The sequence below is a fragment of the Culex quinquefasciatus genome, chromosome 3 (genome assembly GCF_015732765.1).
Source record: "Culex quinquefasciatus strain JHB chromosome 3, VPISU_Cqui_1.0_pri_paternal, whole genome shotgun sequence".
Lineage (NCBI taxonomy): Eukaryota > Metazoa > Arthropoda > Insecta > Diptera > Culicidae > Culex > Culex quinquefasciatus.
In genome coordinates, this window is record NC_051863.1 from 138,993,548 (window position 1) to 139,018,023 (window position 24,476).

Here is a 24,476-nt window from a genome sequence, read left to right on the forward strand (position 1 = left end):
CTTGGAACGACCTTCAAGTAGGATCTTTTCTGTCAAGAAGAGCTGCAACGGTAATTTTTAATGATTGAATTAAAAATTAATTTTAAATCCTTTGGGGTCGTAAAAAAGAGTCATTGTACGCAGGAAAAAAAAGCTTTATCGTTGTGAATAATAATATCACAAATTTTAGCTTCATTTTAGGACCCAATTCCTTTTTTTCATCATAATTTTTTTAACGTGTATTCCTTCGGCTTAGTATCGTGTTTCTTGTCAGTCCCACGCTGTCCATGTCTCCTGACCAGAAGATGTCCCTGCCCTATGACAATTTCTCATGGTGTGGTCGGTTCTGCTTGCACTTTCAAGTGCACAGCATCCACAAGTGATGTCGCCGCCACCAGTTTGGTCTCCTTCTGCGGGTATATGATTTCTTCTTCACGATGCTCGATGATGTAAGAAGGATCAAGCGGGCACTGTTCAAAAGAGATGAAACTTGTCCCACAACGTTGCCGGTTTGCTAAGTGGCTCCGGCCATGTATAGAGCACGCAGAAAAAAAAACAGACAAGCCACTTCGGAGACACGACGGAGGCGGTTCAAGAATGCCAACTATGCATATAATTACAATGTTTCAAAGAGAAATGAAAAGGTGTAACCAGCCGCCGTCGTCGTATGTCGGTGTCTCTTGTCTGCCGATATGCATAATGAATTCCGTCGTCGTCGTCGTCGAGAAATCGATTATGAGCATCTCATAATCAAAGTGGAAGTCTCTCTCACTCGCGCGATGACGGTTATGATGTCATGCATACGTGAACGAACAAGGTCTGTGTGGAATGCGGCCAAACGGCCAACCATCTGGAACAGATTCGCATGAGCGTTTAGTGTCATTAAGATTTTCCCACGGCTTGACGCAATCGTGAGTGGTAATTAATATGGTCTTTACTTTGTTTCTTTTTATTTGCAGACACATCCCAAAAGCCAAAGCCACCACCATCGCGGAAACGCCGGAACTGAAGCGGATAGCGGAGAACACCAAAATTCAGTCCAATGTCAAATACCACGCAGACTTTGAGAAGGCGAAAGGGAAATTCACACAGGTATGGTGTAGTTGTGGTTTGAGTCTCTTCTAATGAAATTATTTGAAATTTTGGATAAACCGACTTACTACAATTCAACTTTTTAGCTTTTTTCTTTAAAATTTCAAGTACATTTAAATAACAAGTTTCAAAAAGAATGCCAACGTTTTTTTTTTTGCTTTCCTCTCTGCTATATGACAATGAGCTTAGATACCGAAAGGACTTCCCAACGATTTTGAATGTATAAAGATTTGGCAACCCTATTTCGAGTTATGACGACTGGAGTGATATTTATTTACAAATTGAAAAAAGACAAAAGTTGTTATTTTTTAGCGCACCAAAATACTCAAAAAATCAATCTATATCTCTACAGGCTCTTTTCCCAGCGATTTGCTATATTCTACCAAAGTTGTTCCTGGATCGAAACCTAACTGGAGTATAAAATCAAGTCATAGTTCAAAATCCTTTACAAACGTCGAATCAAAACTGGATAATTGGAAAGTTACTGAGAGTAAGACACCAACTATATAAGTGGATTGAGCTGTTTGTTCTTTCGAACGACAAATTTACTTCCATATAAGAGTAGACATCGAAAGTAGCTTGAAGTTAACCCTCTTCTGCGCAAATTCACAATTTTGTTATTTAAATTTAAAATTGCTTTGATAAAGTTTTTCAACCCAATTTTTGAATTTTGGGGTATCATAATTTTGTTTTTCATTTGTGACAATTTAAAATTTTCAGTTACTAATTAAATAAAAAGAATGTCAACATTATAAGGCCGTTGCAAATATTTTTCAAAGTTTATGTCGCTCTCTCCTTCCCCCTTTAAAATCGGTCCGAAAATCAGGGGGCAAAACACAAAGTCTAATTGACTGGAAACAATTTTAAAATCATCGTTAGAATGTCTGGGATCGATCAAAAATATTTTGGTTTTTTTTTTTGAAACTCTGTTGTACAGCACTGCAATTTTTTTCGGCGAAAGTTTCGTCAATACTGAGATATTTTCAAAACTAATGATTGCAAAACAACTAGGCAAGTGTAAAATGCACTTTAAAACACTTTTTTCATTAAAATGTTAATTCTATGGCTTGTAATTTACAGTTTTATACTTTTTTTTAATTTTTTGTCTGTTCTTTATTTATAATGATTCATGAAGAAGTCTTTTTTCATCGGTAATATGTTAAAGTTAAAAAAAGAAATTATTTGCCTGAAATATTATCGATTTACTCTCTGAAACCAAGCTTAAAAAATTATGCTGTCAAAATAAATATCATCATCTTCTAGAAAATTTGTTGACGTACAATTTTGCCTTTTGAATAATCAGTTTTTGTCACTTCAGTGCCAAGATACAGTAAGTTTAGTAAATTAAAAATGACGAATTCACAAAATTCCTTATTAGGGCGTCCAAATTTCCCGGGTTTTGAATTTCCCGGGAAACGGGAAAAAAAATTTCGGAATCCCGGGAAATTTTTGAAACAGTCATAAAAACTCTATTTTCATTATATTTGTTATGTTTTTCAAGCTTAAAATCATAGAATTAGCTCAATCATATTAATTGATGATTATTAGGGTAGGTAAGTGAATTTTCACGATTTCCCGGCGTTAAAATCGTGAAATTTCTCATTTTCCGCGGAATACAATTAAATTCAAGGAGTTTTTGAATTCAATGCATAAAAATAATAAACTTAAAAAAAAAAATCTCCACAAATTAAATTTAATTAGTATACAATTGAATTTTTTTTATTAACTTTTTGAACTCTTCAGTTGAACACTAAAATTAGAATGGAGCACATTAAAATAAATTTTTAACAACATTTATAAGAAATGAATGCTCTGAATAAATAATTGAAGTTAAAAAAACAAAGTTCAGCATCGAAAAGTGAGTTTGCAGGGATTTAGGCGAATGAAAATTTTATTTTAAGATTTTTTCTTCTTTAACATTGTGAAATTGTTTTTTTTTTGTTCCTGTTTTAACCAAAGTCATTCAAAACATCATGCAAAAAAATTGCTAATTTGCCCGACATGGCGGTGTTGGATGGAAAATAATTTGATTTGATTTTTTTCAAATCTTAAATCATAAGTATACGTAGAAATATAAATCTTTTAAAAATATATAAAATCAAATAGGAAATATTTAAAACAAAATGCAAAATGCCTAGTTGCAGATCGGTAAACTAAATTTTTAACAGTTTTCCCTTATGAACCAAATTAATGATGATATATGCCGAATACAAATTATAATGTTTTTAAAATGATTATCGATTTTGAGGTATTCAACTGTTGATCTATTTCCACAATAAAATCTGAATTTCCAGAAATTTGTTTTTTTTTAATTTCGGGAATTTCCGGGACAAATTATATAAAATCCCGGGATTCGGGAATTCCCGGTTTTGGAAAAATCCCGGGAATTTTGTCCCGGGATTTCCCGGGATGGACGCACTATTCCTTATAAAATCTCAATTTTATCATTTACATCACTTTTTCAGCTACTGCCGTCATGTTTATGTTTCAAAACAATCATAGCTTTTAATACAGCAATTGGCATGCAAAATCAATAATTTTTATTAATTTTGATTTATATTTAGTATATCAACATATTTTTTATATGGTTAAGAGCAAAAAAGGTTCGTGGTATGTAATTTTTGAAGTAATTACGACTTTGAGGTTAACCCTCTACAACCCAACCCCGCCTTTAGACGGGCTTTGATCTAAAAATTCGCCAAAAAGATTTTTTAACCAAGAGAAAAAAGAATTCTTTAAATTAAAAAAATATATAATGTTGGAAATTTGACTTTTTTATGTGACTTTGACAATGTTTTAAAAAATGACATTTTTTCTGGGGTCAACTTTGGCTTTGTTTCTAACTATTATGTGAAAATAAGTATGCAGTAATTTAATAGTGTACCAGACAATGCCTCTAAGCATTTTTTACAATTTAAATGGTAATGATATTGTTTAGAGTAGAAAATGTGAAAAACAAGCAAAAAATTAAATAAGTAGCTGTACAAACATGAAAAAATTGGATAGGCAAAAGGTAATGGTAAGAGGTGGTAGAGTAACCTAATACTATCAGAAACAAACATAAACTAAACATCTGGAGTTTTTTTAATTTATTTTTTATTTTTTTTGAGGTCCTATTGTAATTGGAAACTTTAGACATGATAAATGCGAATTAAAATACTAAAAAAGAAACAAGAAAAATGTAAAACAAGAGAAGTGAATTTTTTTGAAGAACAAAAGTTGCTCAAAATGATCTCCTGAACACGGGAGAAAAAATAATTTCGAAAAAATGGGCAGTACAGGGTTAATGAAGATTTTTCTATTAACTTTGTAATAGAAAGGTCTTTTAACACTAGCAAGTAAGGGAAAATAACAAAACAAAGTCAAAATTATTTTAAAAGTCTAGTAGTTTTAATCAAAAGATCTACAACTTTGCCGAAGACACCAGAGTGATCAGAAGAACCGTTCTAAATAAAAGAGTTCTAATAATTTAAAAATCATATTTGCATGGAATGTCTGACAATGTTGTAAAAATTAGTTTAAAATTTTTAGCCAATTTAAAAAAAAATAATTGAATCGAAATGTCAAGTAGCATAGCTAGGGTTAGTGAAATTTCACGATTTCGCGGACAGCGTGAAATCCGCGAAATTTGGCTTTTTCCGCGAAATCCCGTGAAATTTTATGTTTATGTGAAAAAGTAACGATTTTTCATGAAATAACTTAGGCCGTTGCAAATATTTTTTGAAGTTTATGTCCCTCGCCTCTGACAAGAGTCAAGGGGGCAAAAAAATAAAAAAGTTTAAAAATTGAATTTACGAGCCATGGTTTCAACATTTGAATGAAAAAAGTGTTTTAAAATGCATTAAACACCTGTCCAGTTGTTTTGCAATCATTTGTTTCCTAAATATCTAAGTATGACGAAAATTTTATTTTTTTGCAAAAAAAAAGTTTTAGCGGTGCTGTTCATTGGAATTTCATAAACAGTCGACTCTCTGGTTGTCAATATCCAAGGGACCGTCGAGGAAGAGAATCATCAGTTTACAGAACGATGCAAAATGAAGACTCGATTGAAATTTGTTTTTTCTTGCTAACCAGCTATGGGAGAGAATCATGGCAACGTCCATCAAACAAAAACAAACTAATGTCAAACACCCTTCAAAGCTTCGTTTAGCCAAGAAAAATGTCTATGCAAGCCATGAGAAACTGAAATTATTGACAACCGGAAGAGATTTTTAAAGCAAACAGAATCCAAGGGACCGTCGAGGAAGAGATCCTTCAAGTAAGGGAAAATATCGAGGAATGAAGATAATTGAAGTATGCAGATTGAAGGGACTGAAGAATTCATTGATAGATGGAGAATTATTGATATCGAGAAGATCGACAGCCAGAGAGTCGACTGTAAAATCAAAATATTTTTAATCCAACCCAAACATGCTAAATATGATTATTAATGCATTAAAATGCATGTTAGATTGTTTTCAGATGATTTAACTTCTATTTTCATAAAAATTTTGAAGTTTTCTGAAAAAAAAATTTTTTTGCCCCCTGATTTTTCGGACCAATTTTGAAGGGGGGGGGGCGACATAAACTTTGAAAAATATTTGCAACGGCCTTATCAAACTTAAAAAGGAATAAAAATAATGTTATGAACTACTGAAGAATTTAGCGAGTGAATACCCTGGTTTTATTACTAATATAGGGTTAATGACTTTTGACGGTTTCGTAGACGGCGTGAAATTCGTGAAATTTATCAATTTTCTCGAATCATTGAACAAAAAAAAATAAAAAAATATAAATATTGAAATAACAAGCCATAGTTTCAACATTTGCATGGAAAAAGTGTTCTAAAATGCATTTTACACTAGTTCAGTAGTTTTGCAATCATTAGTTTTCCAAAAATGTAAGATTTGACGAAAACATAAATTTTAGCAAAAAATAAACATTTTGCGATAACAAACATCGAAAATTTTCAAAAATTCGAAAGATTTTTAAATCAACGCAAACATTCTTTAATGATCCCAAACATTCTAAAAATGGAATGAAAAACGCAAGGGAATGAATTTTAAATTCATTGAATTTTTTAAGTTTTTCGAAAAAATATTGTTTGTGTCCCCTGATTTTTCGGGCCAACTTCGAAGGGAGGGGGAAGGGGGGGGGGACAAAAACTTTTAATAAAATTTGTACCAGCCTAACAACTTAATAAATATTTTTTCCAAAAAGAAAAGAAATTTTATTAGTTTTCAATTAAAAAGCTTGATTATATATGTGTGTCAAGTTGATATGAACCATTTGAAGAAATGTTGAGATTTTTGAGTTTTTTAGAAACTAACAAAATTTAGTAATATTTTCATTCGCTGTGTTAAATTTTTTAGTGCTATTTTAATTGAAAGGTATAGTTTTGAAAGAAATTAAAAGAATCAAGCTTTGCTTTATTCAAAATAAAATTAAGAGTATATTTTTATCTTTGGAATCATATTTTAAAAATATAACAATTTTTTTTGGGCCTGTTAAATTTTAACGATATTTGTTTATTTGGGTGGATGATTCCCTTGAAAGTTAAAAAATACTCCTTTTTTGTTTTCTCTTCTCATTCAGAATAACAATTTCGATTTTGTTAAAAATTGTATTATTTTTGCAAAATGTTTATAAATTTAGTTTTTGACAAATGAGCTAAAACCCTTAAAAATATGTTTAATGGGCTAAATGACGCAGAAAATTCAATTTATTTTACTCATTTTGACTGGACAAATCTAGCTTTGATATGAAATTCAATAAAATGTAAAATGATATAACAGATGCAAATTAGCGAAAAAATTAGAGCTTTGTTAGTCGAATATTAAAAGAGAAGTTCAGTAAATGAGAATACGCGTGCCCTACATTTTGTTTCAAAATATATATAGAGCCCATCCAATAACCAGGAGGATTTTTATTGAAAATTGGAAGAATTTTTTTGTCGCATTCAAATTTAGTAAAGATTTTTTTTACATAATAATACATAATGAAGCATAAAAAGTAGTTTCTGTGATTTAAACATAGGATTTTCAGAGTTATTTTAACATTTTCAAGTTCCGCGAAATTTGCGTGAAATTTGGTGTTTTGAAATTGAGGTCCCCGTGAAATTTGCAATTTTCGAGCGTGAAAAATCACTAAGCCTAGTAATAGCCCAAAAATAGACTGATCACTATCTTATCGCTCCACCGCTGCAAAAAGTTGATAAGTGTACTGAAGCAGTTTCCCCAAATTGTCAAACTCTTTTATAGCGGCATTTCACCTCAAAAAGCCCGTATCCCTCATGACGTTCGCTGTACATGACACAAAGAGAAAAATCCGCCAACTTTGCGATCGCGGCACATAAATAAACAAAGAAAAGGTCACCGGCACCGCATGCAAGAAATGGCATGAAAGGAAAAAAACAGAGTGCCGTATGGTCCACGAAAACCAACGACGGCTAAAAGAGAGCATTTGGCACGAGCTTTTCCGTCGCGGCCCTTGGGGCGAAGCACGCCGCACCGTTGAGAGGAGAGCTTTTTTGCAGAGCCGCCCAGATATCGGCCCTTGGGGCCAAAAGAAAACAAATCTTTTGTTTGCTCTTTTGGCGGGAAAATATATATCATCATCACGGGGCGCGTGAGACCAATGTGGGTCACCGGAAAGGTTACCCCATCAGTGGAGGTGCACGTTTAGCGTTCTTCAAAGTTAAATTGAATTGATGAGTGTTTTTTTTTTCAATTTTATCTAAGTTCGATTGACATTTTACAAAACTTTCCCCCAACATTCTTGAAAAAGTTTTCCGAACAATTAACATTTAATGGGTCGTCAGTCTCGCTCGCTGGCACGCGTTGATTTAAGGTCTGGCGCAATTCACACAATAAATCAAAACATTCCGCCACGCCGTGGCCGTTTCACTTTTCCGGGTGGTGAAACATTTCTATTTGGGCAGTGAAGAGCAGTATAACGAAAACAACAACACTTTCCTCCTTCGTGTGCGCGCTAAACTTCAATTCAATTAATACACCACGAAACTCTTTAATTCAAGTTTCGTTTCTTTTTCTTCTTTTTTTCCCCGCATGCGTTTTCCTCTTCTGCAACCAACTTTTCCTGTTGCGCCGGGCCAACCGTTGATGATCATCATCTGCGCATGAAATGCTCGACGGGCACGTTTCATCAACAACCATCAACAAACCAAACCAACGAAACAAACAAACAAACAATTCACCAATCGTGGCGGAACTCGAAACACCCCAAAACTCCGGCTTGGGCACATCGACGACGACGACGGCGATGATCTGGAACATGGCGGATGTGCTGCTCTTGTTACCACCCTACTCCGGACTCCAACTCCAACTTCATGAATCGAATCAAGGTCGCCGACGATCCCGAAACGCTGCGAATCAAGCAAAACACGAAAAACATCTCCAACGTTGCCTACCACGGTGACTTACAGAAGAAAGCTGCCATGGAAAGACAAAGAGAATGTACAGAAATTATCGATAGTAAAGGTGAGTGAGTTTGCAACTTTTGCCTTGCCGGGTTTGAGGGATGGGCGCGGAATAAGGGTGGGGCAAACGGCGAGGTACTTGGGGTTGAGGTGTACCATGGTTTCAGGTTTTAACTTGTGCAGAGAGACAACACAAGACAAAGGTGTAGAAAATTAAATAATTTTGGACAAATATGAATCAATTATTGTTTATTTTTAAATCATATTTAACATTTTATAACGGTATTTAAGAAAACAAAACAAAAAAGTATCATATATATTTTTGAAATTATGAAGAAAACTCTAAGTAAGCTTGTCATTGCGATACTACGTTTGTAATGATTTAAATCAATAATTATGAGTACTCATAAAAGTAAAATATAATAATTATTTCCATCCACTTTTTACAGACGCAATTTAAAGCTTTATCACTTCCCCTCAAACCCAAAAACATCTCTACCAAGACCGAGATGTGATACATTTCCCCGATTGCCTCTAAATATACCTCCAAGCTTAGTTTTGGGCCAATCCTAACCCAGCCGAACAAAAAAAAATACATAATATAATCGCTTCTCCCGAACAATGACACCTCTTGCTGTATATCGGCAAAGAATCTCCGGAAATAAGGCATAATATAAAAAAGTGAGCACTTGTTTAGATAAACGCGAAAAAACACCGACTTAAGTTTGGCCGCCGCGTGTGTACCAATTTCGATTGTTTCTCACGCGAAAAATTCATGGGTCCGCCCTCCCTCCCCCGAAAAAGACGACGTCGACGTTAACAATGGGTTCCAGGGTTATTTTTTGCGTTCCCCATTCTGTTATATAACCCCCTCTTGTCGAACAGCGGTAGTTGAACTTACTAACGAAGACTTTGGATCGCTTTTCAAAGCAGCGATTATCTTGAATATTCTTAGTTAAGTTTTGAACATCCTCTGACGGAAATGATAGCTATATTTTTTCTGATGAAAAAAAAAAATGAGGAAGACTGAACCTTAATTTTTTTATTGGAAAAAAAGAATTTAAAAATATAAACAATTGTCAATTTTGTCAATTTTATCAATTTTCAGTTTTGTCATTTTTTGACAATTTTTGACAGTTTTTGTAATTTTTTGTCAATTTTGTCAATTTTTGTCAATTTTTGTCATTTTTTCGTCAATTTTTGTAAATTTTTGTCAATTTTTGTCAATTTATGTAAATTTTTGTTATTTTTTTTTATTTTTTGTCAATTTTGTCGACTAATTTTGTCGATGAATTTTATCAATTTTGTCAATTTTGTCAATTTTGTCAATTTTGTCAATTTTGTCAATTTTGTCAATTTTGTCAATTTTGTCATTTGTGTCAATTTTGTCATTTTTCACAATTTCGTTACTTTTGTCAATTTTGTCAATTTTATCAATTTTGTCACTTTTGGCTTTTTTTTTCAATTTTGTCAATTTCGTCAATTTTGTCAATTTTTGCAATTTTTGCAATTTTTGCAATTTTTGCAATTTTGTCAATTTTGTCATTTTGTCAATTTTGTCAATTTTGTCAATTTTGTCAATTTTGTCAATTTTGTCAATTTTGTCAATTTTGTCAATTTTGTCAATTTTGTCAATTTTGTCAATTTTGTCAATTTTGTCAATTTTGTCAATTTTGTCAATTTTGTCAATTTTGACAATTTTGTCAATTTTGTCAATTTTGTCAATTTTGTCAATTTTGTCAATATTTTCAATTTTGTCGATTTGTCAATTTTGACTATTTTGACTATTTTGACAATTTTGACAATTTTGACAATTTTGACAATTTTGACAATTTTGACAATTTTGACAATTTTGACAATTTTGACAATTTTGACAATTTTGACAATTTTGGTTATTCTTGCAATTTTGGCAATTTTGTCAATTTTGTCACTTGTGTTAATGGTGGCAATTTTGACAATTTTGGCAATTTTGGAAATATTGTAATTTTTGTCAATTTTGTCAATTTTATGCTTTTATAGTTTTTACAAATTGAGTAGTTCTCTACGATTTTGCAATTTTTTTGCGATTTTTCAATTTTTATATTTTAATTTGGATGATATACTTTTGTAAAGGTCTAAAAATAGATTGTCCGTATTTCATATTCAAGACAATATAAAAATAATAAGGAAATCAGACCAATTGAATTTCTTAATGAGGCTGTTTCTCAGTAACTTATTGCCAGATTTTAAAAGTTAGAAAAAGTTTAAAAATTGCAGGAAATTTTCTCAGCTTTTAAAAAATTTTTTTTTTAGGAAGAAAAAGTTCAAGAATTATTTTTGAAATTCAATAAACCTAAAACATCAAAAAAAGTATACCTTAAAGAAGCTATAACTCGAAATTGGTACATTTTATCAATTAAAATGTGGAGTACTTTTCAATTGTAAATTTGATTTTGCTTTATAAAATATTTCTTAAATATTGTTTTTGTGCAGATTTTCCATATTTTACTAAAAACACAATTTGCAACCATCACGAACGATGGCGCACGAAATTTGAAAAAATGGAAAATCAAAAAATAAGTATTTTGAGAACTCAACTTTTAGTCATAAAAGTTATTTTTTTTTCGGTGTAACTTTTTTCTGAAATGTCCTACAACTTTGCCGAAGACACCAAATCGATCTTTAAATCTTTGAAGAATGCTTAACGCCTGAAAAAGTTTTTATTAAATTTTAGTTTCGGGATTAATTTAAACTAAAATTTGAAAATATTTTTCAGTATTATTTAAAGGCTTAATAAAACAAATTGCATGTAAAAGTTGGTCTTTTAATTCGGTTATTATGTTCTATAACTTGTGGATTCGTGCTAGAATAATGTTTTACATTTCAAACATAGTACGTCTCACACCATGAACCCTCTAAAACAAAAGAATCGCACTCATCACGAGAAACCGTACACACGCGGGTGGCTCAAAGAAAGCCCATAAACCTCAATTTGGCTTGTCTCTTTTTTGGCACTCTTTGCTAGTCCAAACCCATTCAGGAGCAACAAAAACAACGAAAAATATACCTTCTCTCAAAAAAACCAGCGCAACGAACTTCCTCTCCACGTCGAGAAGCATTGTTATTTCCACGATATGGCACTTTTAGTAGCGCAGCGCGCAAAAAAAAACTGGTGAAAACTGGCTTTTGTACTCCAAACTCTTAGTCGACACACATAAAGAGAGTGTACCGAAGAAAGTAACCTTCTTAACCGGATGAATTACAATGAGTTTGCAAACGGCTGCAACGAGCGTCGACGATGGCGTGGAAAGAATGTTAAACTAGCAGCAAATTGATGGCAAATTTTCGATTTCCTTACACACCAATTTCTCATTACTGAATTCAGTTAAATTTACTGAAATCTGCACTACTGAAATTTTCAGTAAATGAAAACTTGCTGAAATTTCAGCAAAATTTGACAGCTCCATACAAATTTTAACTGGAGATCAGCGAAAAACTAACTGAAAATTTCAGTAGTGCAGTTTTCAGTAAATATTAACTGAAAACGAACATCAGAATTTGCTGTGTACACTGCCGACATGATCTCATTTCCGATGCAGACTAATCGGTTTTCGGGGTGGGACATAGACGGGGAAACTGCAACTTTCAACATCACTGGAAAGAGGGAAAGTGTTTCTGTGGAGTGTTAATTGATTCGATTGATTTTCTGTTGGGAATGTTGAGATTCGACCTTTGCTAGCTGTAAATACAATTAGATCCAAGTTCTGCTAGTGTTTAGCACAAGTTCATCGTGATGGTTCCATGTCTTTATGTTTGTCCAAACCTGTCCCACCTCATGCTACCGTTTTGTCCCCCCTTGGGCCCTTTGTCTTTAGTTTGGTTGTACCTCTAACACCTATTGTATTATGATACGCTTTTTTTTCTTTTGCTTCTTTTCATATTGCATCACAAACACACCCACGTTGTCGTTACCAAAACCATTAACCACATCACATCACCGCATCAACCCTTTGCAACAACCCTGTCACGCGCCACGCAGACAACAACGAGCTGGAATCGGAATACTTTTCCGAGCAGTTGGCCGCCGAATCGTTGCCGCACTATCAACCCCCTCCCCCGCCACCGGTGGTAGCACCCGCATCACACCACCAGCAACAACAACAACAACAACACTCCCTAGCACAGCAACAACTGCAAGCTTCCATGACGGGTTCGTCGTCTTCGTTGTCCTCGCTGATGGGCCCTAACGGCGGCGCTGCGTCCGCCAATCCGACGGCGGCCGTGTCCCAGCAGGCCCAAATTACGCCGACCTCGACGCTGACCAAGCACAATCTGAGCAGTTTGAACCAGCAGCAACAGAACAACTACCAGGCATCACAGCACCAGCAGCAGATGGCGTACCAACAACAAGTTGCCAACAACAACTACAGCAAGTCGGCCTACCCTGCCGGAGCTCCTCCCCAGACCTATCAGCAACCTCCGCCGCCGAACCACTACCATCACAACAGCAACAGCAGCAGCAATAGCAGCACCCACGCCAGCGACAACGTGCGCCAAACGGTCCTGCAAAACTCGGCCACGCCCTCCGGACTCGGTAACAACCAGAAGTACTACGACCCGTACGATAACTACGCCAGACCGAACCCGAACGCCGCCATGGTCAACAACAACAACAACTACAACAGTCACTACCATCAGCACCAACAGCAGCAGCAACAGCAACAACCGGGTGGAGGCGGAGGGGGCGAGCAACGAAGCAACGGATCAGCCGCCTATCACCACGCCCAGCAACAGCACCACGGCCATGCCCAGCATCACCAGCAAGGTGACGGCGGCTATGGACATCCCCAACAACAACAACAACAGCAACAACAACGCTACAACGGTCAGCAACAATACGCACAACAGCAGCAGCAGTATCAATACAACAATGGCAATGTCAGCAACGGCGGTGGCGGCGCCGGTGGGATTGGTAAGATCGCCGACTACGATCCGTTGACGGACGGGCCGCGAAATATTCCTCAGCCGAACCGGCAGAGCCAGACGCTCATCTTTAGCTCCGGAAACTGTAAGTAGAGAACCTCATCCCAAACACACACACTTTTTTGTTGTGTTACGTTCGATGTTGTTGAGCATTAGGCTTGTCGTAATAATAATCTGCCCTTTATGTATGTTAGATCAGATCTTGAGTTGGATGTTAAGCACAAACTTGCATAAATGTTTGCACTTGTGTTATTTTGTTGTATCGTAATTTTTGCAATGTTCAACCTCTGGCAGAATCTCGTCTCATTTTTTCTGTTCTCATATTTTTTCTGCACCATTAGTAACCTGGGATATGCAGAGTAGCTCTTTATTTCCGAAACACATTGGATCTCGGAGCAAGACAGTTAGCAACGTTACAACTCTCTGTCCTTTAGATTTGTTATGTTTCCTTTGCTCTGCACTAGGCAACGGATGCCTGAAGAGTAAACGAAAGAAATTTGAAGGAGAGAGAGTTGCTCTCTTGCTTGTTGTCTTGCAATATTATGCGCGCTGCACCAAACCGAAGTGCGCAAAATTCTCATGCGCCAGTGCCAACGCACACCGCGGGTTTGGTTTTCTAGCTTCGGTACGAGCCTGAACCCATTGTGTGTTGGTATTTTGGTTCATCGTACCAGCGCACCACGACAATCTCGGCTCGTCGCCTCGGTTGTGAGTCTGGCACTCACCCGAGGCATGAACCCAGCGTATGAACCAAGGTGCTTCACTCGGTACGAGCCGAGGTACGTGCCGTGGTACGCGCTGGCGGTACAAACCGGGTTCAATACCACGGCACGTACCACGGCACGTACCTCGGCTCGTACCGAGTGAAGCACCTTGGTTCATACGCTGGGTTCATGCCTCGGGTGAGTGTCAGACACACAACCGAGGCGACGAGCCGAGATTGTCGTGGTGCGCTGGTACGTTGAACCAAAATACCCTTGGCTCGAGAGAGTCGGGTACGGGTGTAAACCGAACAAAGCAGGCGCAAAGCAAAACCGAGGTACAAGTGAACCGCGTGTACCGCACGGTGCAGGGAAGCTTGCAATTAACCTTTAAAATCTGACTAAAATGGTGTCGCTGAATTCGAATTTGATATTGAATGCAAAAAAAATTAAAATAGGGAAATAAATATATTTTGTTTGTGATTCGATTATCCGAAGTCCCATACAAACCTTTGGTTAATCGAGTCTTGACTGTAATCGAACTCGAAATTCCTCGAAAAAAATCTTGCAATCGATTATTTAGCTTTCAATTTATCGAAAGCATAAGAGAAAAATGCTACTCGATTCGATAACGATACTTCTATCTTTCTTGAAATACGATAATTTTATCGGCCGTCGAAAATTCATTAAAACGTTAATTTTTTTAAATGAAGTTGTTCAATCAAAATCTTCTCAAAATGAAAATGTTTTTATTATTTTCTTTCTAAATGTTGCAAGTTTAAAAGCAAATCGTTTTATTGTTTTCTTTCTAAATGTTGCAAGTTTAACACTTGAACGCCCAACGCATGTCCAACTTACACGGACGCCCAAGCCTCCCAAAAAAGGTGGAACGGTATCTTCAACTCGCTGGTTCTTGGGAATTACTCAACCAATTGGGACGATTCATGTTTCCAGTGATTTGTAAGAATGTCTAGATGATTCTAGAACTTTGCAGAACTTAATTTGATCAAATCTGTAATTTTTGCGACCAAAAACATCGTTCCACCTTTTTTAAAACGACTACCTCCGCGGAATTTTTGGCGAATTTTTTTTTTACATGCGAAAAAAAAGTTGGAACGATGTTTTTGTTCGCAAAAATTACAGATTTGATCAAATTAAGCTCTGCAAAGTTTTAGAATCATCTAGACATCCTAACAAATCACTGGAAAGAAGAATCATCTTTATTGGTTGAGTTATGCCCGAGAATCATTGAGTTGAAGTTACCGTTACAACTTTTTTGGAGCCTTGGGCGTTGGAATGTTAAAAGTAAATCGTTACTTAATCCACCCCAAGGTGGTTGAAGCCTTCCTCACATTGATATAGTTATATTTGTAATTTCATAGGGTTTTTAGATCTTCAACCTTCAGGGTGTTGGAGAGGTCTTACGATTACCCACCAACGATGAGCCGTGACAATATATCCGGACAATATTTTCATCAAAATATCTGAAATATCTCTGATTTGTGTATAAATAACACTTAAATGCTTATAACTTTTGATAGAGTTGTCAGATCTTCAATGTTTTGGAACGTTAGAAAGGGTTTTTAAAACCCATTCTAAAAATGTATAACATGACGGATTTTCTTACAAAAACCACCCTTTTTACAATCTTCCGGACTTTTGTTAAAATAGTTTTTTTTAGCATAACTTTTGAAGTACTTTACAAAACTTCAAAATATTAACTAGGGTCTTGTGGGACCCCAAGATGGACCAAATGAGACCAGAACGGTCCAAATCGGTTCAGCCAGTCTGGAGATAATAGTGTGCATATTTTTCGGTGCACGGACTCACATCAAGACACACGCACAGACATTTGTTCAGAATTTGATTCTGAGTCGATAGGTATATGTGAAGGTGGGTCTAGGAGGTGGAATTAAGAAGTTCATTTTTATAGTGATTTTATAGCCTATCTTCAGTAAGGTTAGGAAGGCAAAAATGCTCAAATGCTATACAGCCCAGACTCTTTTATTCGAAGCCTTGATTATCCGATGTTTTGATCATCCGAAGGTCTTTTATTAAATTTTTAATTTTTATTAAAAAAAATTAACGTCAAATTTTAGTTTAGCGATCTAGTAGTAGTTGATTTTCTGGAATTATTATTTAATTAAAATGATTATTTTCAATCTTCTAACATCGCCATATTGGCTGCCATCTTGGATTACATGTTTCCAGATTGCTTTAGATCTTTGTTGAGGTCATATTTGAGCTGAAAGATCAACAATCAACAACGGAGTATATTTTTGTGTGAAAAACTACGGATAATATTCTGGACCGAATATCCTATTTTCGAAAATACTCAAATTCTTAATTTGAAGAATGTTTACCAATAAACACAAACAAATAAGTTTTGTAAATATTTTAAATTAAATTATTTAGTGTAAAATTTTCAAGCTTCCTCGAAATACCGTATCTTTTAAAAATATTGACATTTGCATAAATTGCCGTATAAAATATGGCACCTTGTGAAAATTTTAGCATTTTACATTAAAAACTCTAATGCAGTGCAAATCTATGCACAATTTTGAGTAGTTTGATATCCATATCGCAAATAATGAAAATATGAATATTTAAAAAAAAAGTGCAATAATGCTGAAAAAAAACTTTACTTTGACCCAAAAACATCGAATCGATGCAAAAAAGTTGAATTTGAAGTGATGCACCAGAGCACCACCAGGAAAATGAGCAATGTTTCGAAAAGTAATACTTTTCAACATTTTTTTGATTTAAACGGATGATTGACAAAACACATGAACATTTGACTTATAATTCCACTCAAAGGGTGTTTTTCGGTGCTGCAAAAATAAAGTTGTATGGAACTCGTTACAAAACTTGATTTTTCAGCACTGTTCGTTCGACGTTGCATAAACTACTATTTTGCAAAGAGTTGCATACAGCTTTTTTTTTGTAATTAAATGTCCATGTTTTTAGTCAATTTACCGTTCAAATCAATATTGAAAAGTAATGCTTACGATACAAGTGCTGCAAAGTTCAACATTTCAGCACGCATTTTAGTGCTGAAAAGTATAACTCTTCAGCCCTTGTATCATAAGTATTATTTTTCGATTCTGTTATTTTTGGTAGAGAAAAGCAGTTGTAATTCAGTAGGAACCGATCATTTACTCTGTGCTGATAAAAACAAAACCAGCCAGCGATTGAATGCTCACAGTAGTGCATTGCTCGCCAAATTCTTTATTAATTGACGGGTCTTCACCTGCTGGTCACCGAAACTTATACAAGAGTAGACTAATTCAATAGCTTTAATATTTGTGATGATCGGAACACTCCGCATAATATTTAACAAAATCTTTTAAAATAAAGGAACGCTTTTGTGTTCCGTTGAAGTTAACACAGGTTTGCTTAAAACGGATGCTTCCATTTGACTTCTCCAGACAATTTTCTTTATTCAAAATTAATGTTAACTTCTATTTCGTTGCAGTGAACGCCAACAACAACCGACGGGTAGGTTCAATCAACGATATCGATCCGGTAAACGGATTTTACGGTTCGATTGCGGAATCCGCACAACAACAGCAGCAAGCCCTGCAGCATCAACATCACCAGCAACAGCTGTACCAGCAGCAACAACAACAACAGCGACAAACGCAACTTCTACAACAACAACAGCAGCAGCAGCAACAACAACAGCAACAACAGGCCTCACAGTACATTCAGCCACCCCAGCAGTACGGTGCCCCAACATCTACTCCAGCCGCGAAACCAATGGGCAAAGTGGTGAGTTTTTCATTTTATTCTTAGCTCAGTTGGTAGGGAACATCTCCGTATCCTTCAACACACTCCTCGCACTCGCTGCAATCGGGCGCGCCGTAATCGACCGCGCCGTCCGGTGGTGCCACCGGGTTGCCGATTCCTCCCCGGGGACACAGCTCCTGCTTGATGCACACTCCGTTGTGCTTCACGAATCCGGGTTGGCAGAGACAGGTGGGAGGGCCGGTGCAGGGTGCCAAACAGAGCACCAACGAGCAGTCCAGCTCGCACGTTGACTCACAGCAGGGCGTACAGTTGCTGTACCGGGCGTACGGGCCACAGGTTGGACACTGGTCCGGCTTGATGCAGCGGCCATCGTACCGGACGTAGCCACGCTCGCAAACACACGTCGGCTTGTGGATTAACGCCAGACGGCACACAAAGTTGGAACAGTCGTCCGAACAGGTTGGCTCGCAACAAGCCGGCGTTGGCTGGAGTTCCTCGTAGGGTGGGCACGAAGCTGGAAATTTTGAAAGTTCAGACATATTCGACTTCAATTTGTTGTTCTGTACTCACGTATTGGTTCCACCGCTGGGCAAGCCGTTATCGGAATGCATTCACCCTCATACCGCACGAATCCAGCGCGACACACGCAGGACGGCTTGTAGATCGAATATTCGGGACAGATCACCTGGGAGCAGTCGTTGTCGCAACTAGGCTCACAGCACGGTATCGTCTCACTTAAAATTTCCGTCGGTTTACATATTCCTACCAAAATTCTGAAAATATAAAAAAAAATGCCAAACCTATCTCAAAAACCCTTACCACATGGGAACGATTCCAGCGTGAACCCGCTGGCAACGGCGATCAGCGATGAGACCACCACCAGCAATGAAGCCTTCATTGCAATTTTGCAATCGCGCCTCGTCCACTGCTCTAGTGACTAAGCCGGCTCAGCGATTCTGGTTTGTTTATATACAGCATACCGGAAATTTTCGCGCAACTCCGCACAGTTCAGCGTAACATGTCACGTTTGTGGGGCCACCGATAGAGCACGCGCCCCTATATATGGCACAGTGTCGCGTTTTGGTGTGTTGTTTTCCAGAAGAGATGAACCCCGCCACCCGTAAGGGGGGACAGGGTGGTCACTAGAGGTGGGATTTTGGAGGAGTCTGAGTTTCACCAAAAAAAAAGAAATACTGGCAAAACTTTAAGCTTTACCATACATAAGCTTTACCTCCTGAGGAAATAAGGGGAATTGATTTGAAATTTTTTCACGTCTGACCACATTAAAAAAAACAGTTTTAGTAAATAATTTTCTTTAGGAGAGACATACCATTCTGCATTTTTCGTGAGTCTTTTGTAATATCTTAGACTATTTCCTCAAAAATTTTGAACCAAAAAGAATCGTGACATGACCTTAAAATTTAACATTTGAACTTAAAAACTGAAAAATCTCATAAAAGTGGCGTTTATTTTTGTTTCAGTGTATTTTTTTTTTTCAAAAATCTTTTCCATTTTCCTGCAAGTTTGTGTTTGACCACTTTTTGATACGATGTTACAGTTATTTTTATTTACAGTTATTTTTAAATTACAAAATACAAAAATATTTAAATAACTTAAGCCCTTCTTAAATGTCATTTTTGACATTAATTGGCTCCATATACAAAAAAAATGCTTATATAGGCCTAGGATAACATGTCTAAAAAGTTTCATTGGAATCGGAGAGGGTCGGGTACAAAAGTACCAGAAAAATTTCTTATTTGAGCTGGAATTCCTCTATGTAAAAAAAACCGTGAAACAATTCTATAACTAATTTTAAATTTTTCCAGTCGTAGATCACTACTTTCAGAGATTTAAAATTTGTAAAATTCCTTCTCAACAATTTCTTAAAATCGCCGAAACTCAAATTTTAAATTTCTCACAATAATTATTTCCAAAGATATAAAACGAAAAAAAAATCGTCATATATGGAGCACCCGCAGGCGAGCAGTTTTTGACAGTTCGCTCCATAAGAAATACATTGTAGAAAAAAGCAAAAACTGCTCGAATGGAAGTGCTCCATTGTGACTGTGCTCGTCTTTCGTTTTCACTACATCCGTCCGACTTTGTTGCCCTGTTCTCGCAAACATATGAGCGCAACGCAAAGTCACTCACAGTCATTTGACTCTCTCCACCTCTCTCATTCGCGCAGAGCTCGTTCGTTAGCATTCTACTTACATTCCGATCACCTTCCTCGTGACTTTCCAATAAGATTAAATCTGTCGAATCAAGTTTGAAAACAGTTCTGCCTTTTTTTAAGTTATGTATAAATATGTGTTTTTGTATTTATCAGGAAATCGACTCAAATACCATCATGTTATACATACCTTTTCACCGAGTCCAAAACGTTGAAGATCTGGCAACCCTGTCTAAAGTTATGATCACTTAACCCTCTACTGCCCAAATTTTTTTTCAAAAATATTTATTTTTCCCGTGTCCAGGAAGTCATTTTGAGCAGCTTTTGTTCTACGAAAAACTTTACTTCTCTTGTTTTATGTTTTTCTTGTTTTATTTTTAGTATTTTAATTTGCATTTATCTTGTTTAGTTTATGTTTGTTTTTGGTAGTTTTTGGCCTATTCTACCACCTAATATAATTACATTTTGCCTATCTAATTTTTTCACGTTTTTACAGTCACTTTTTCAATTTTTTGTATGTTTTTCACATTTTCTGCTATAGAATGGCACCATCATCATTTTAATTGCAAAAAAAATGCGAAGAGACATAGTCTGGGACACTACAAAAATTACTGCATACTTCTTTTTACTGAAAATATAGAAAATGTTAGTAAAAAACACAGCCAAAGTTGACCCCTGAAAAAATGACATTTTTGAAAACATTGGCAAAGTCACATAAAACAAGTCAAACTTCCAGCACTAAAATTTTCTAAAATTTTAAGAGTTCTTCTTTCCAATGCTTTTTAAAGATCAAAAATCGGTTGGAAAATTGATTTTTGACGATTTTTTAGATCGAAGCCCGTCTAAAGGCGGGGTTAGGTTGTAGAGGGTTAAGTGAATTTATTACTTTTTTTAAAGTCGGATCTCACTTAAATGTATGTAAACGATGTCCGGATCCATAATCCGGCACGTCGTTGGTTAGGTTATCGAAAGACCTTTCCAACGAGTTCAAAACATTGAAAATCTGGCAACCCTGTCTCGATTTATGACCACTTAACGGTGCACATCAACCAGTGCTTTTGCACCCAGATTTTTGATACAGACATTTTAGTATCTTCAAAACTACGGGTACTAACGAAATATTTTTATATTCATCCCCTAAAGTGCTGTCCACCAAGTAATTTACATCAAAGTTTCATTAATTTTACAATCCCATAGTTGCAGGATTGGGTCCATAAGTTTGACAATTTTGATATAAGAAGACAACAACTTCCTTCGTTGCTGTGCACCCTTAAGTGATATTTCTGTACTTTTTTATTCCGGATCTTAAGAATAACTAGATCAAATTTGTGTCCAAACCCATGCATCAAATCATTCAAGTTGGTAAAATGTGAGGAAGGCGTCATATAGGTTGATTAATTTGGTTTTTTTAACTCTAGAATTGTAGTTTAATCAAGTTCTGAAAAAACGTTATGGAAGAATGCCATTTGAAAATGAGTGACCACCCTGCGCAACCGTACGCTTTACCTCGAACGCCCAAACGAAGCTTTCATAATCTACCTGTTTTTCCCACAACAACCAAATCCAAGAAAAAACCGTTTTCAATGTCGTAATCACATTTTCCGCTTCTATTTCTCCCCTCCAAAAAATTGCAGCGCGTCTACCGTGCAATCTACGACTACGAGGCCCAGGACAGTGACGAGGTGGGCTTCACCGAGGGCGACCTCATCATCGAGGTCAACTCGATCGACTCCGGCTGGATGACCGGACGCGTCGAGCGGACCGGCCTCACCGGAATGCTGCCGGCAAACTACGTCGAACTGGTCAAGATATAAACTCGGTGAGTGCGCAACGGAACCGTTTTTTCTTTCTTTCTTTCTTTTTTGGGCGAGGACCATACGAGAGAATAACATATTACCAATTTATAGTTTTCTTGTCTAAATGTATAAAGAGAGAGACAGTGGGCGAGCTAATTTAAAATTACTATACATACGAGATGCAACTTCCACTGCTGTAAAAGCTACAACGGTGGAAAATTTCGAAAAAGGAGTACATGTTTTTAATTTTATTTTCTTGTTATTATTTTGGTATGTACACGTTATTCAATTACCCTCTTTAAAAATATAATAAAAGGAAAGTCATTCAGCAGAAGGTGCTGATTTAGGAGTATAACAACTCGTTTAAGAACAAAACCCCTCTTTCCGCGTAAATCTTTGAATGTAAATAACCTGATTTTGTAGCATTTATCGGAACTGAACACATTCGCAGCTGTAAACCATGTGTATTTGTTGTACAACGCGTGTTAGCGAAATATCTGAAACAGAAATCATTTGACTGGTGTAACTGACAACAACAATTGAGACTACGTAGAATCGTGCCTTTGTTCAAGAGAAAGAACTCCCCCCAATTTGGATGCAATTTTTACAGTGTAGCGTTAAGAAATACCCCGTTTTTCTAAATCACATTTGATGAACGAAATTAGTGCCCCCAAACTAGAACAAAAATTGAGCTTCCGTTATTTTTCGTGTGTTGATGCAGGTTCTGTGATAGATGTTACTATTTTCCCTAAGTAATAACCCCAAAATTGTCAGTTATAACTTGTACATTACGCGTGTCATTCATTCGCAGCAAAAATAATACGTGTTTATAAACAAAAGTATAGATAGTTGAAAAAATGGTACATATAAATATACTAATAACAAGCCGGAACAAATTGTAAGCTGTTCAACGTGCAACTTTTCTACGTACATTTACATTTAAAAAAAAACAAAACACACACGTAAATATTATACTCCTTCTAAAAAAACAAAACAAATTAATTTATAATAATGAACCCCCCAAGTCAATGAAAGCAACACATTTTCAAGTGCTACAACTCTTCTGTTACAAAAATCTACAGCGAGTAAGAAACGAAAAATTAAACAATGTTATAACACTATAAAGGAAATAGTGATGTGTAGCTAACTAAGAAAAAGCAACAGCAGCTGCAACAAAGAGCGAAAATCAAACTTTTTAAAAGGAAGTGTGGCTTTGTGTGTGCCGTTTCAATGCTGGAAATGATAGAGAAATTCCTTGACGGGCGCTGGGGGTTTGAGAACAATCTTGATCACATCACAATCCTATTTAGCGATGCCTAAAACACGAGAACGAAAACCACAACTCTTGTTATTTGAGTTATTGTGTTTAAGCAGCTTTGAAGCCGACTATTGGTAAGTATTACGGTGTAGATAACAATTATGAATGGGTTATTCTTTGCCAAATTACAGAGCAATTGCCCCGATCCCTCTTCGATTGTGTGAAACTTTGTTCTAAGGGGTAATTTTGGTCCCTGATCACGCATCCGAGGTCCATGCTTCGATATCCTGTGACAGAGAGCTGGTACGACCCCTTTCATTTTTTTTTAACATTCGAAAAATTACGTGATTTTGAATAATTAGCATCCTAAAATGGTGATGATCAAAAAAAAATTGATTTTAAAGGAACGCGTACTCAAAATTAAAAAAAAAAGAATTTTTCATCGAAAAAAAAAATACAAAAATGGCATTATAAATTCGTTTCTCAATTGTCAATGCTTGTAACTGTCACGTATTTTCGCGATTTTACAAAAAAAAGTTTTGAAAAAGTTGGTTGTGTTAATCGTGGCCGTCCAACCCGCGACCGACCCGAATGACGATGTCTTATAACATCAATCCCTTCCCTATACTAACCCCGAGTAGGCCGCGGGTAATCGGCTCCCCTCACACTAACATTTACACACAAGATCCTCTGTAATCACTTTTAGCTTTAAGTCAAAATGTAATTACAAAAGCCAACTCGGTCCTAACCAGGTCCCAGTACCGAAAAGGACCTAATTAAAATAATTTTATGAATAAAAAAAACTGTTTCAAAACTTTTTCAAAAGAATCGCGATAACTCGTGATGGTTACAAACAAACCCCTCATGTTTAGACATTAACGTGCTCTACAACTTTCTTGAACATTGTATCACTCTAAACAATATCCATGATGCAAACTCACAAAAATAACGAAATTTAAAAATTGAGAACTTTTGTTCTAAATGAAAAAAATACCCTTCAGGGTTAATGTAAATTCGAAAATTAGATTAAATTTTCCTATAAAATCGAATCGAAATAAAAACAGATTTCGACATCGACAAACAATTTTTGTATTTTTTTCGATGAAAAATACGTTGTTTTGGAATTTGAGTACGCCATCAAATTGGGCGTTTTTCTGAAATAAAAATGTCATGCAAAAATGTTGAATAAAAAAATACTTTTTTTGCAAGTTAGGCCGTTGCAAATATTTTTTGAAGTTTATGTCCCTCGGTTCAGACCATAGTCGAGGGGGGGGGCGAAAAAATAAAAAAAATAAAATAATTGAATTACAAGTCTAAGGTTTCAACATTTGCATGAACAAAATGTTTT

General features: G+C 36.1%; 2 protein-coding genes across 4 annotated transcripts in view; one reads left to right on the forward strand and one right to left on the reverse strand.

Annotated features, from left to right (window-relative positions):
- Positions 1 to 23,081, forward strand: part of LOC6034597 (LIM and SH3 domain protein Lasp) — a 101,265-nt gene extending 78,184 nt beyond the window's left edge. For 2 of the 3 annotated variants that reach the window (XM_038264218.1, XM_038264219.1), the window contains 5 exons: positions 939 to 1,071; positions 8,414 to 8,549; positions 12,507 to 13,535; positions 17,627 to 17,922; positions 21,709 to 23,081. In XM_038264218.1, the coding sequence (XP_038120146.1) occupies positions 939 to 1,071; positions 8,414 to 8,549; positions 12,507 to 13,535; positions 17,627 to 17,922; positions 21,709 to 21,888 (1,774 nt within the window). In that variant the 3' untranslated portion in view covers positions 21,889 to 23,081. The remainder of the gene's footprint in view (positions 1 to 938; positions 1,072 to 8,413; positions 8,550 to 12,506; positions 13,536 to 17,626; positions 17,923 to 21,708) is intronic. The other variant, XM_038264220.1, reaches the window with a different exon arrangement.
- LOC6034599 (keratin-associated protein 16-1) lies at positions 17,935 to 18,964 on the reverse strand. The gene is made up of 3 exons (XM_001844841.2): positions 18,721 to 18,964; positions 18,472 to 18,663; positions 17,935 to 18,415 (listed from the first exon to the last, which is right to left on the reverse strand). The coding sequence occupies exons 1-3, from the start codon at positions 18,797 to 18,799 to the stop codon at positions 17,943 to 17,945; spliced, it is 744 nt and encodes a 247-aa protein (XP_001844893.2). The 5' UTR covers positions 18,800 to 18,964; the 3' UTR covers positions 17,935 to 17,942.
- Positions 23,082 to 24,476: the final 1,395 nt, after the last annotated feature.

Coding starts and splice junctions, on each gene's coding strand:
- LOC6034599 (XM_001844841.2), bottom strand. CDS start 18,799: ATGAAGGCTTCATTGCTGGTGGTGGTCTCATCGCTGATCGCCGTTGCC. Junction 18,664..18,720: donor GCTGGAATCGTTCCCATGTG/GTAAGGGTTTTT, acceptor GAATTTTGGTAG/GAATATGTAAACCGACGGAA. Junction 18,416..18,471: donor CCCAGCGGTGGAACCAATAC/GTGAGTACAGAA, acceptor CAAAATTTCCAG/CTTCGTGCCCACCCTACGAG.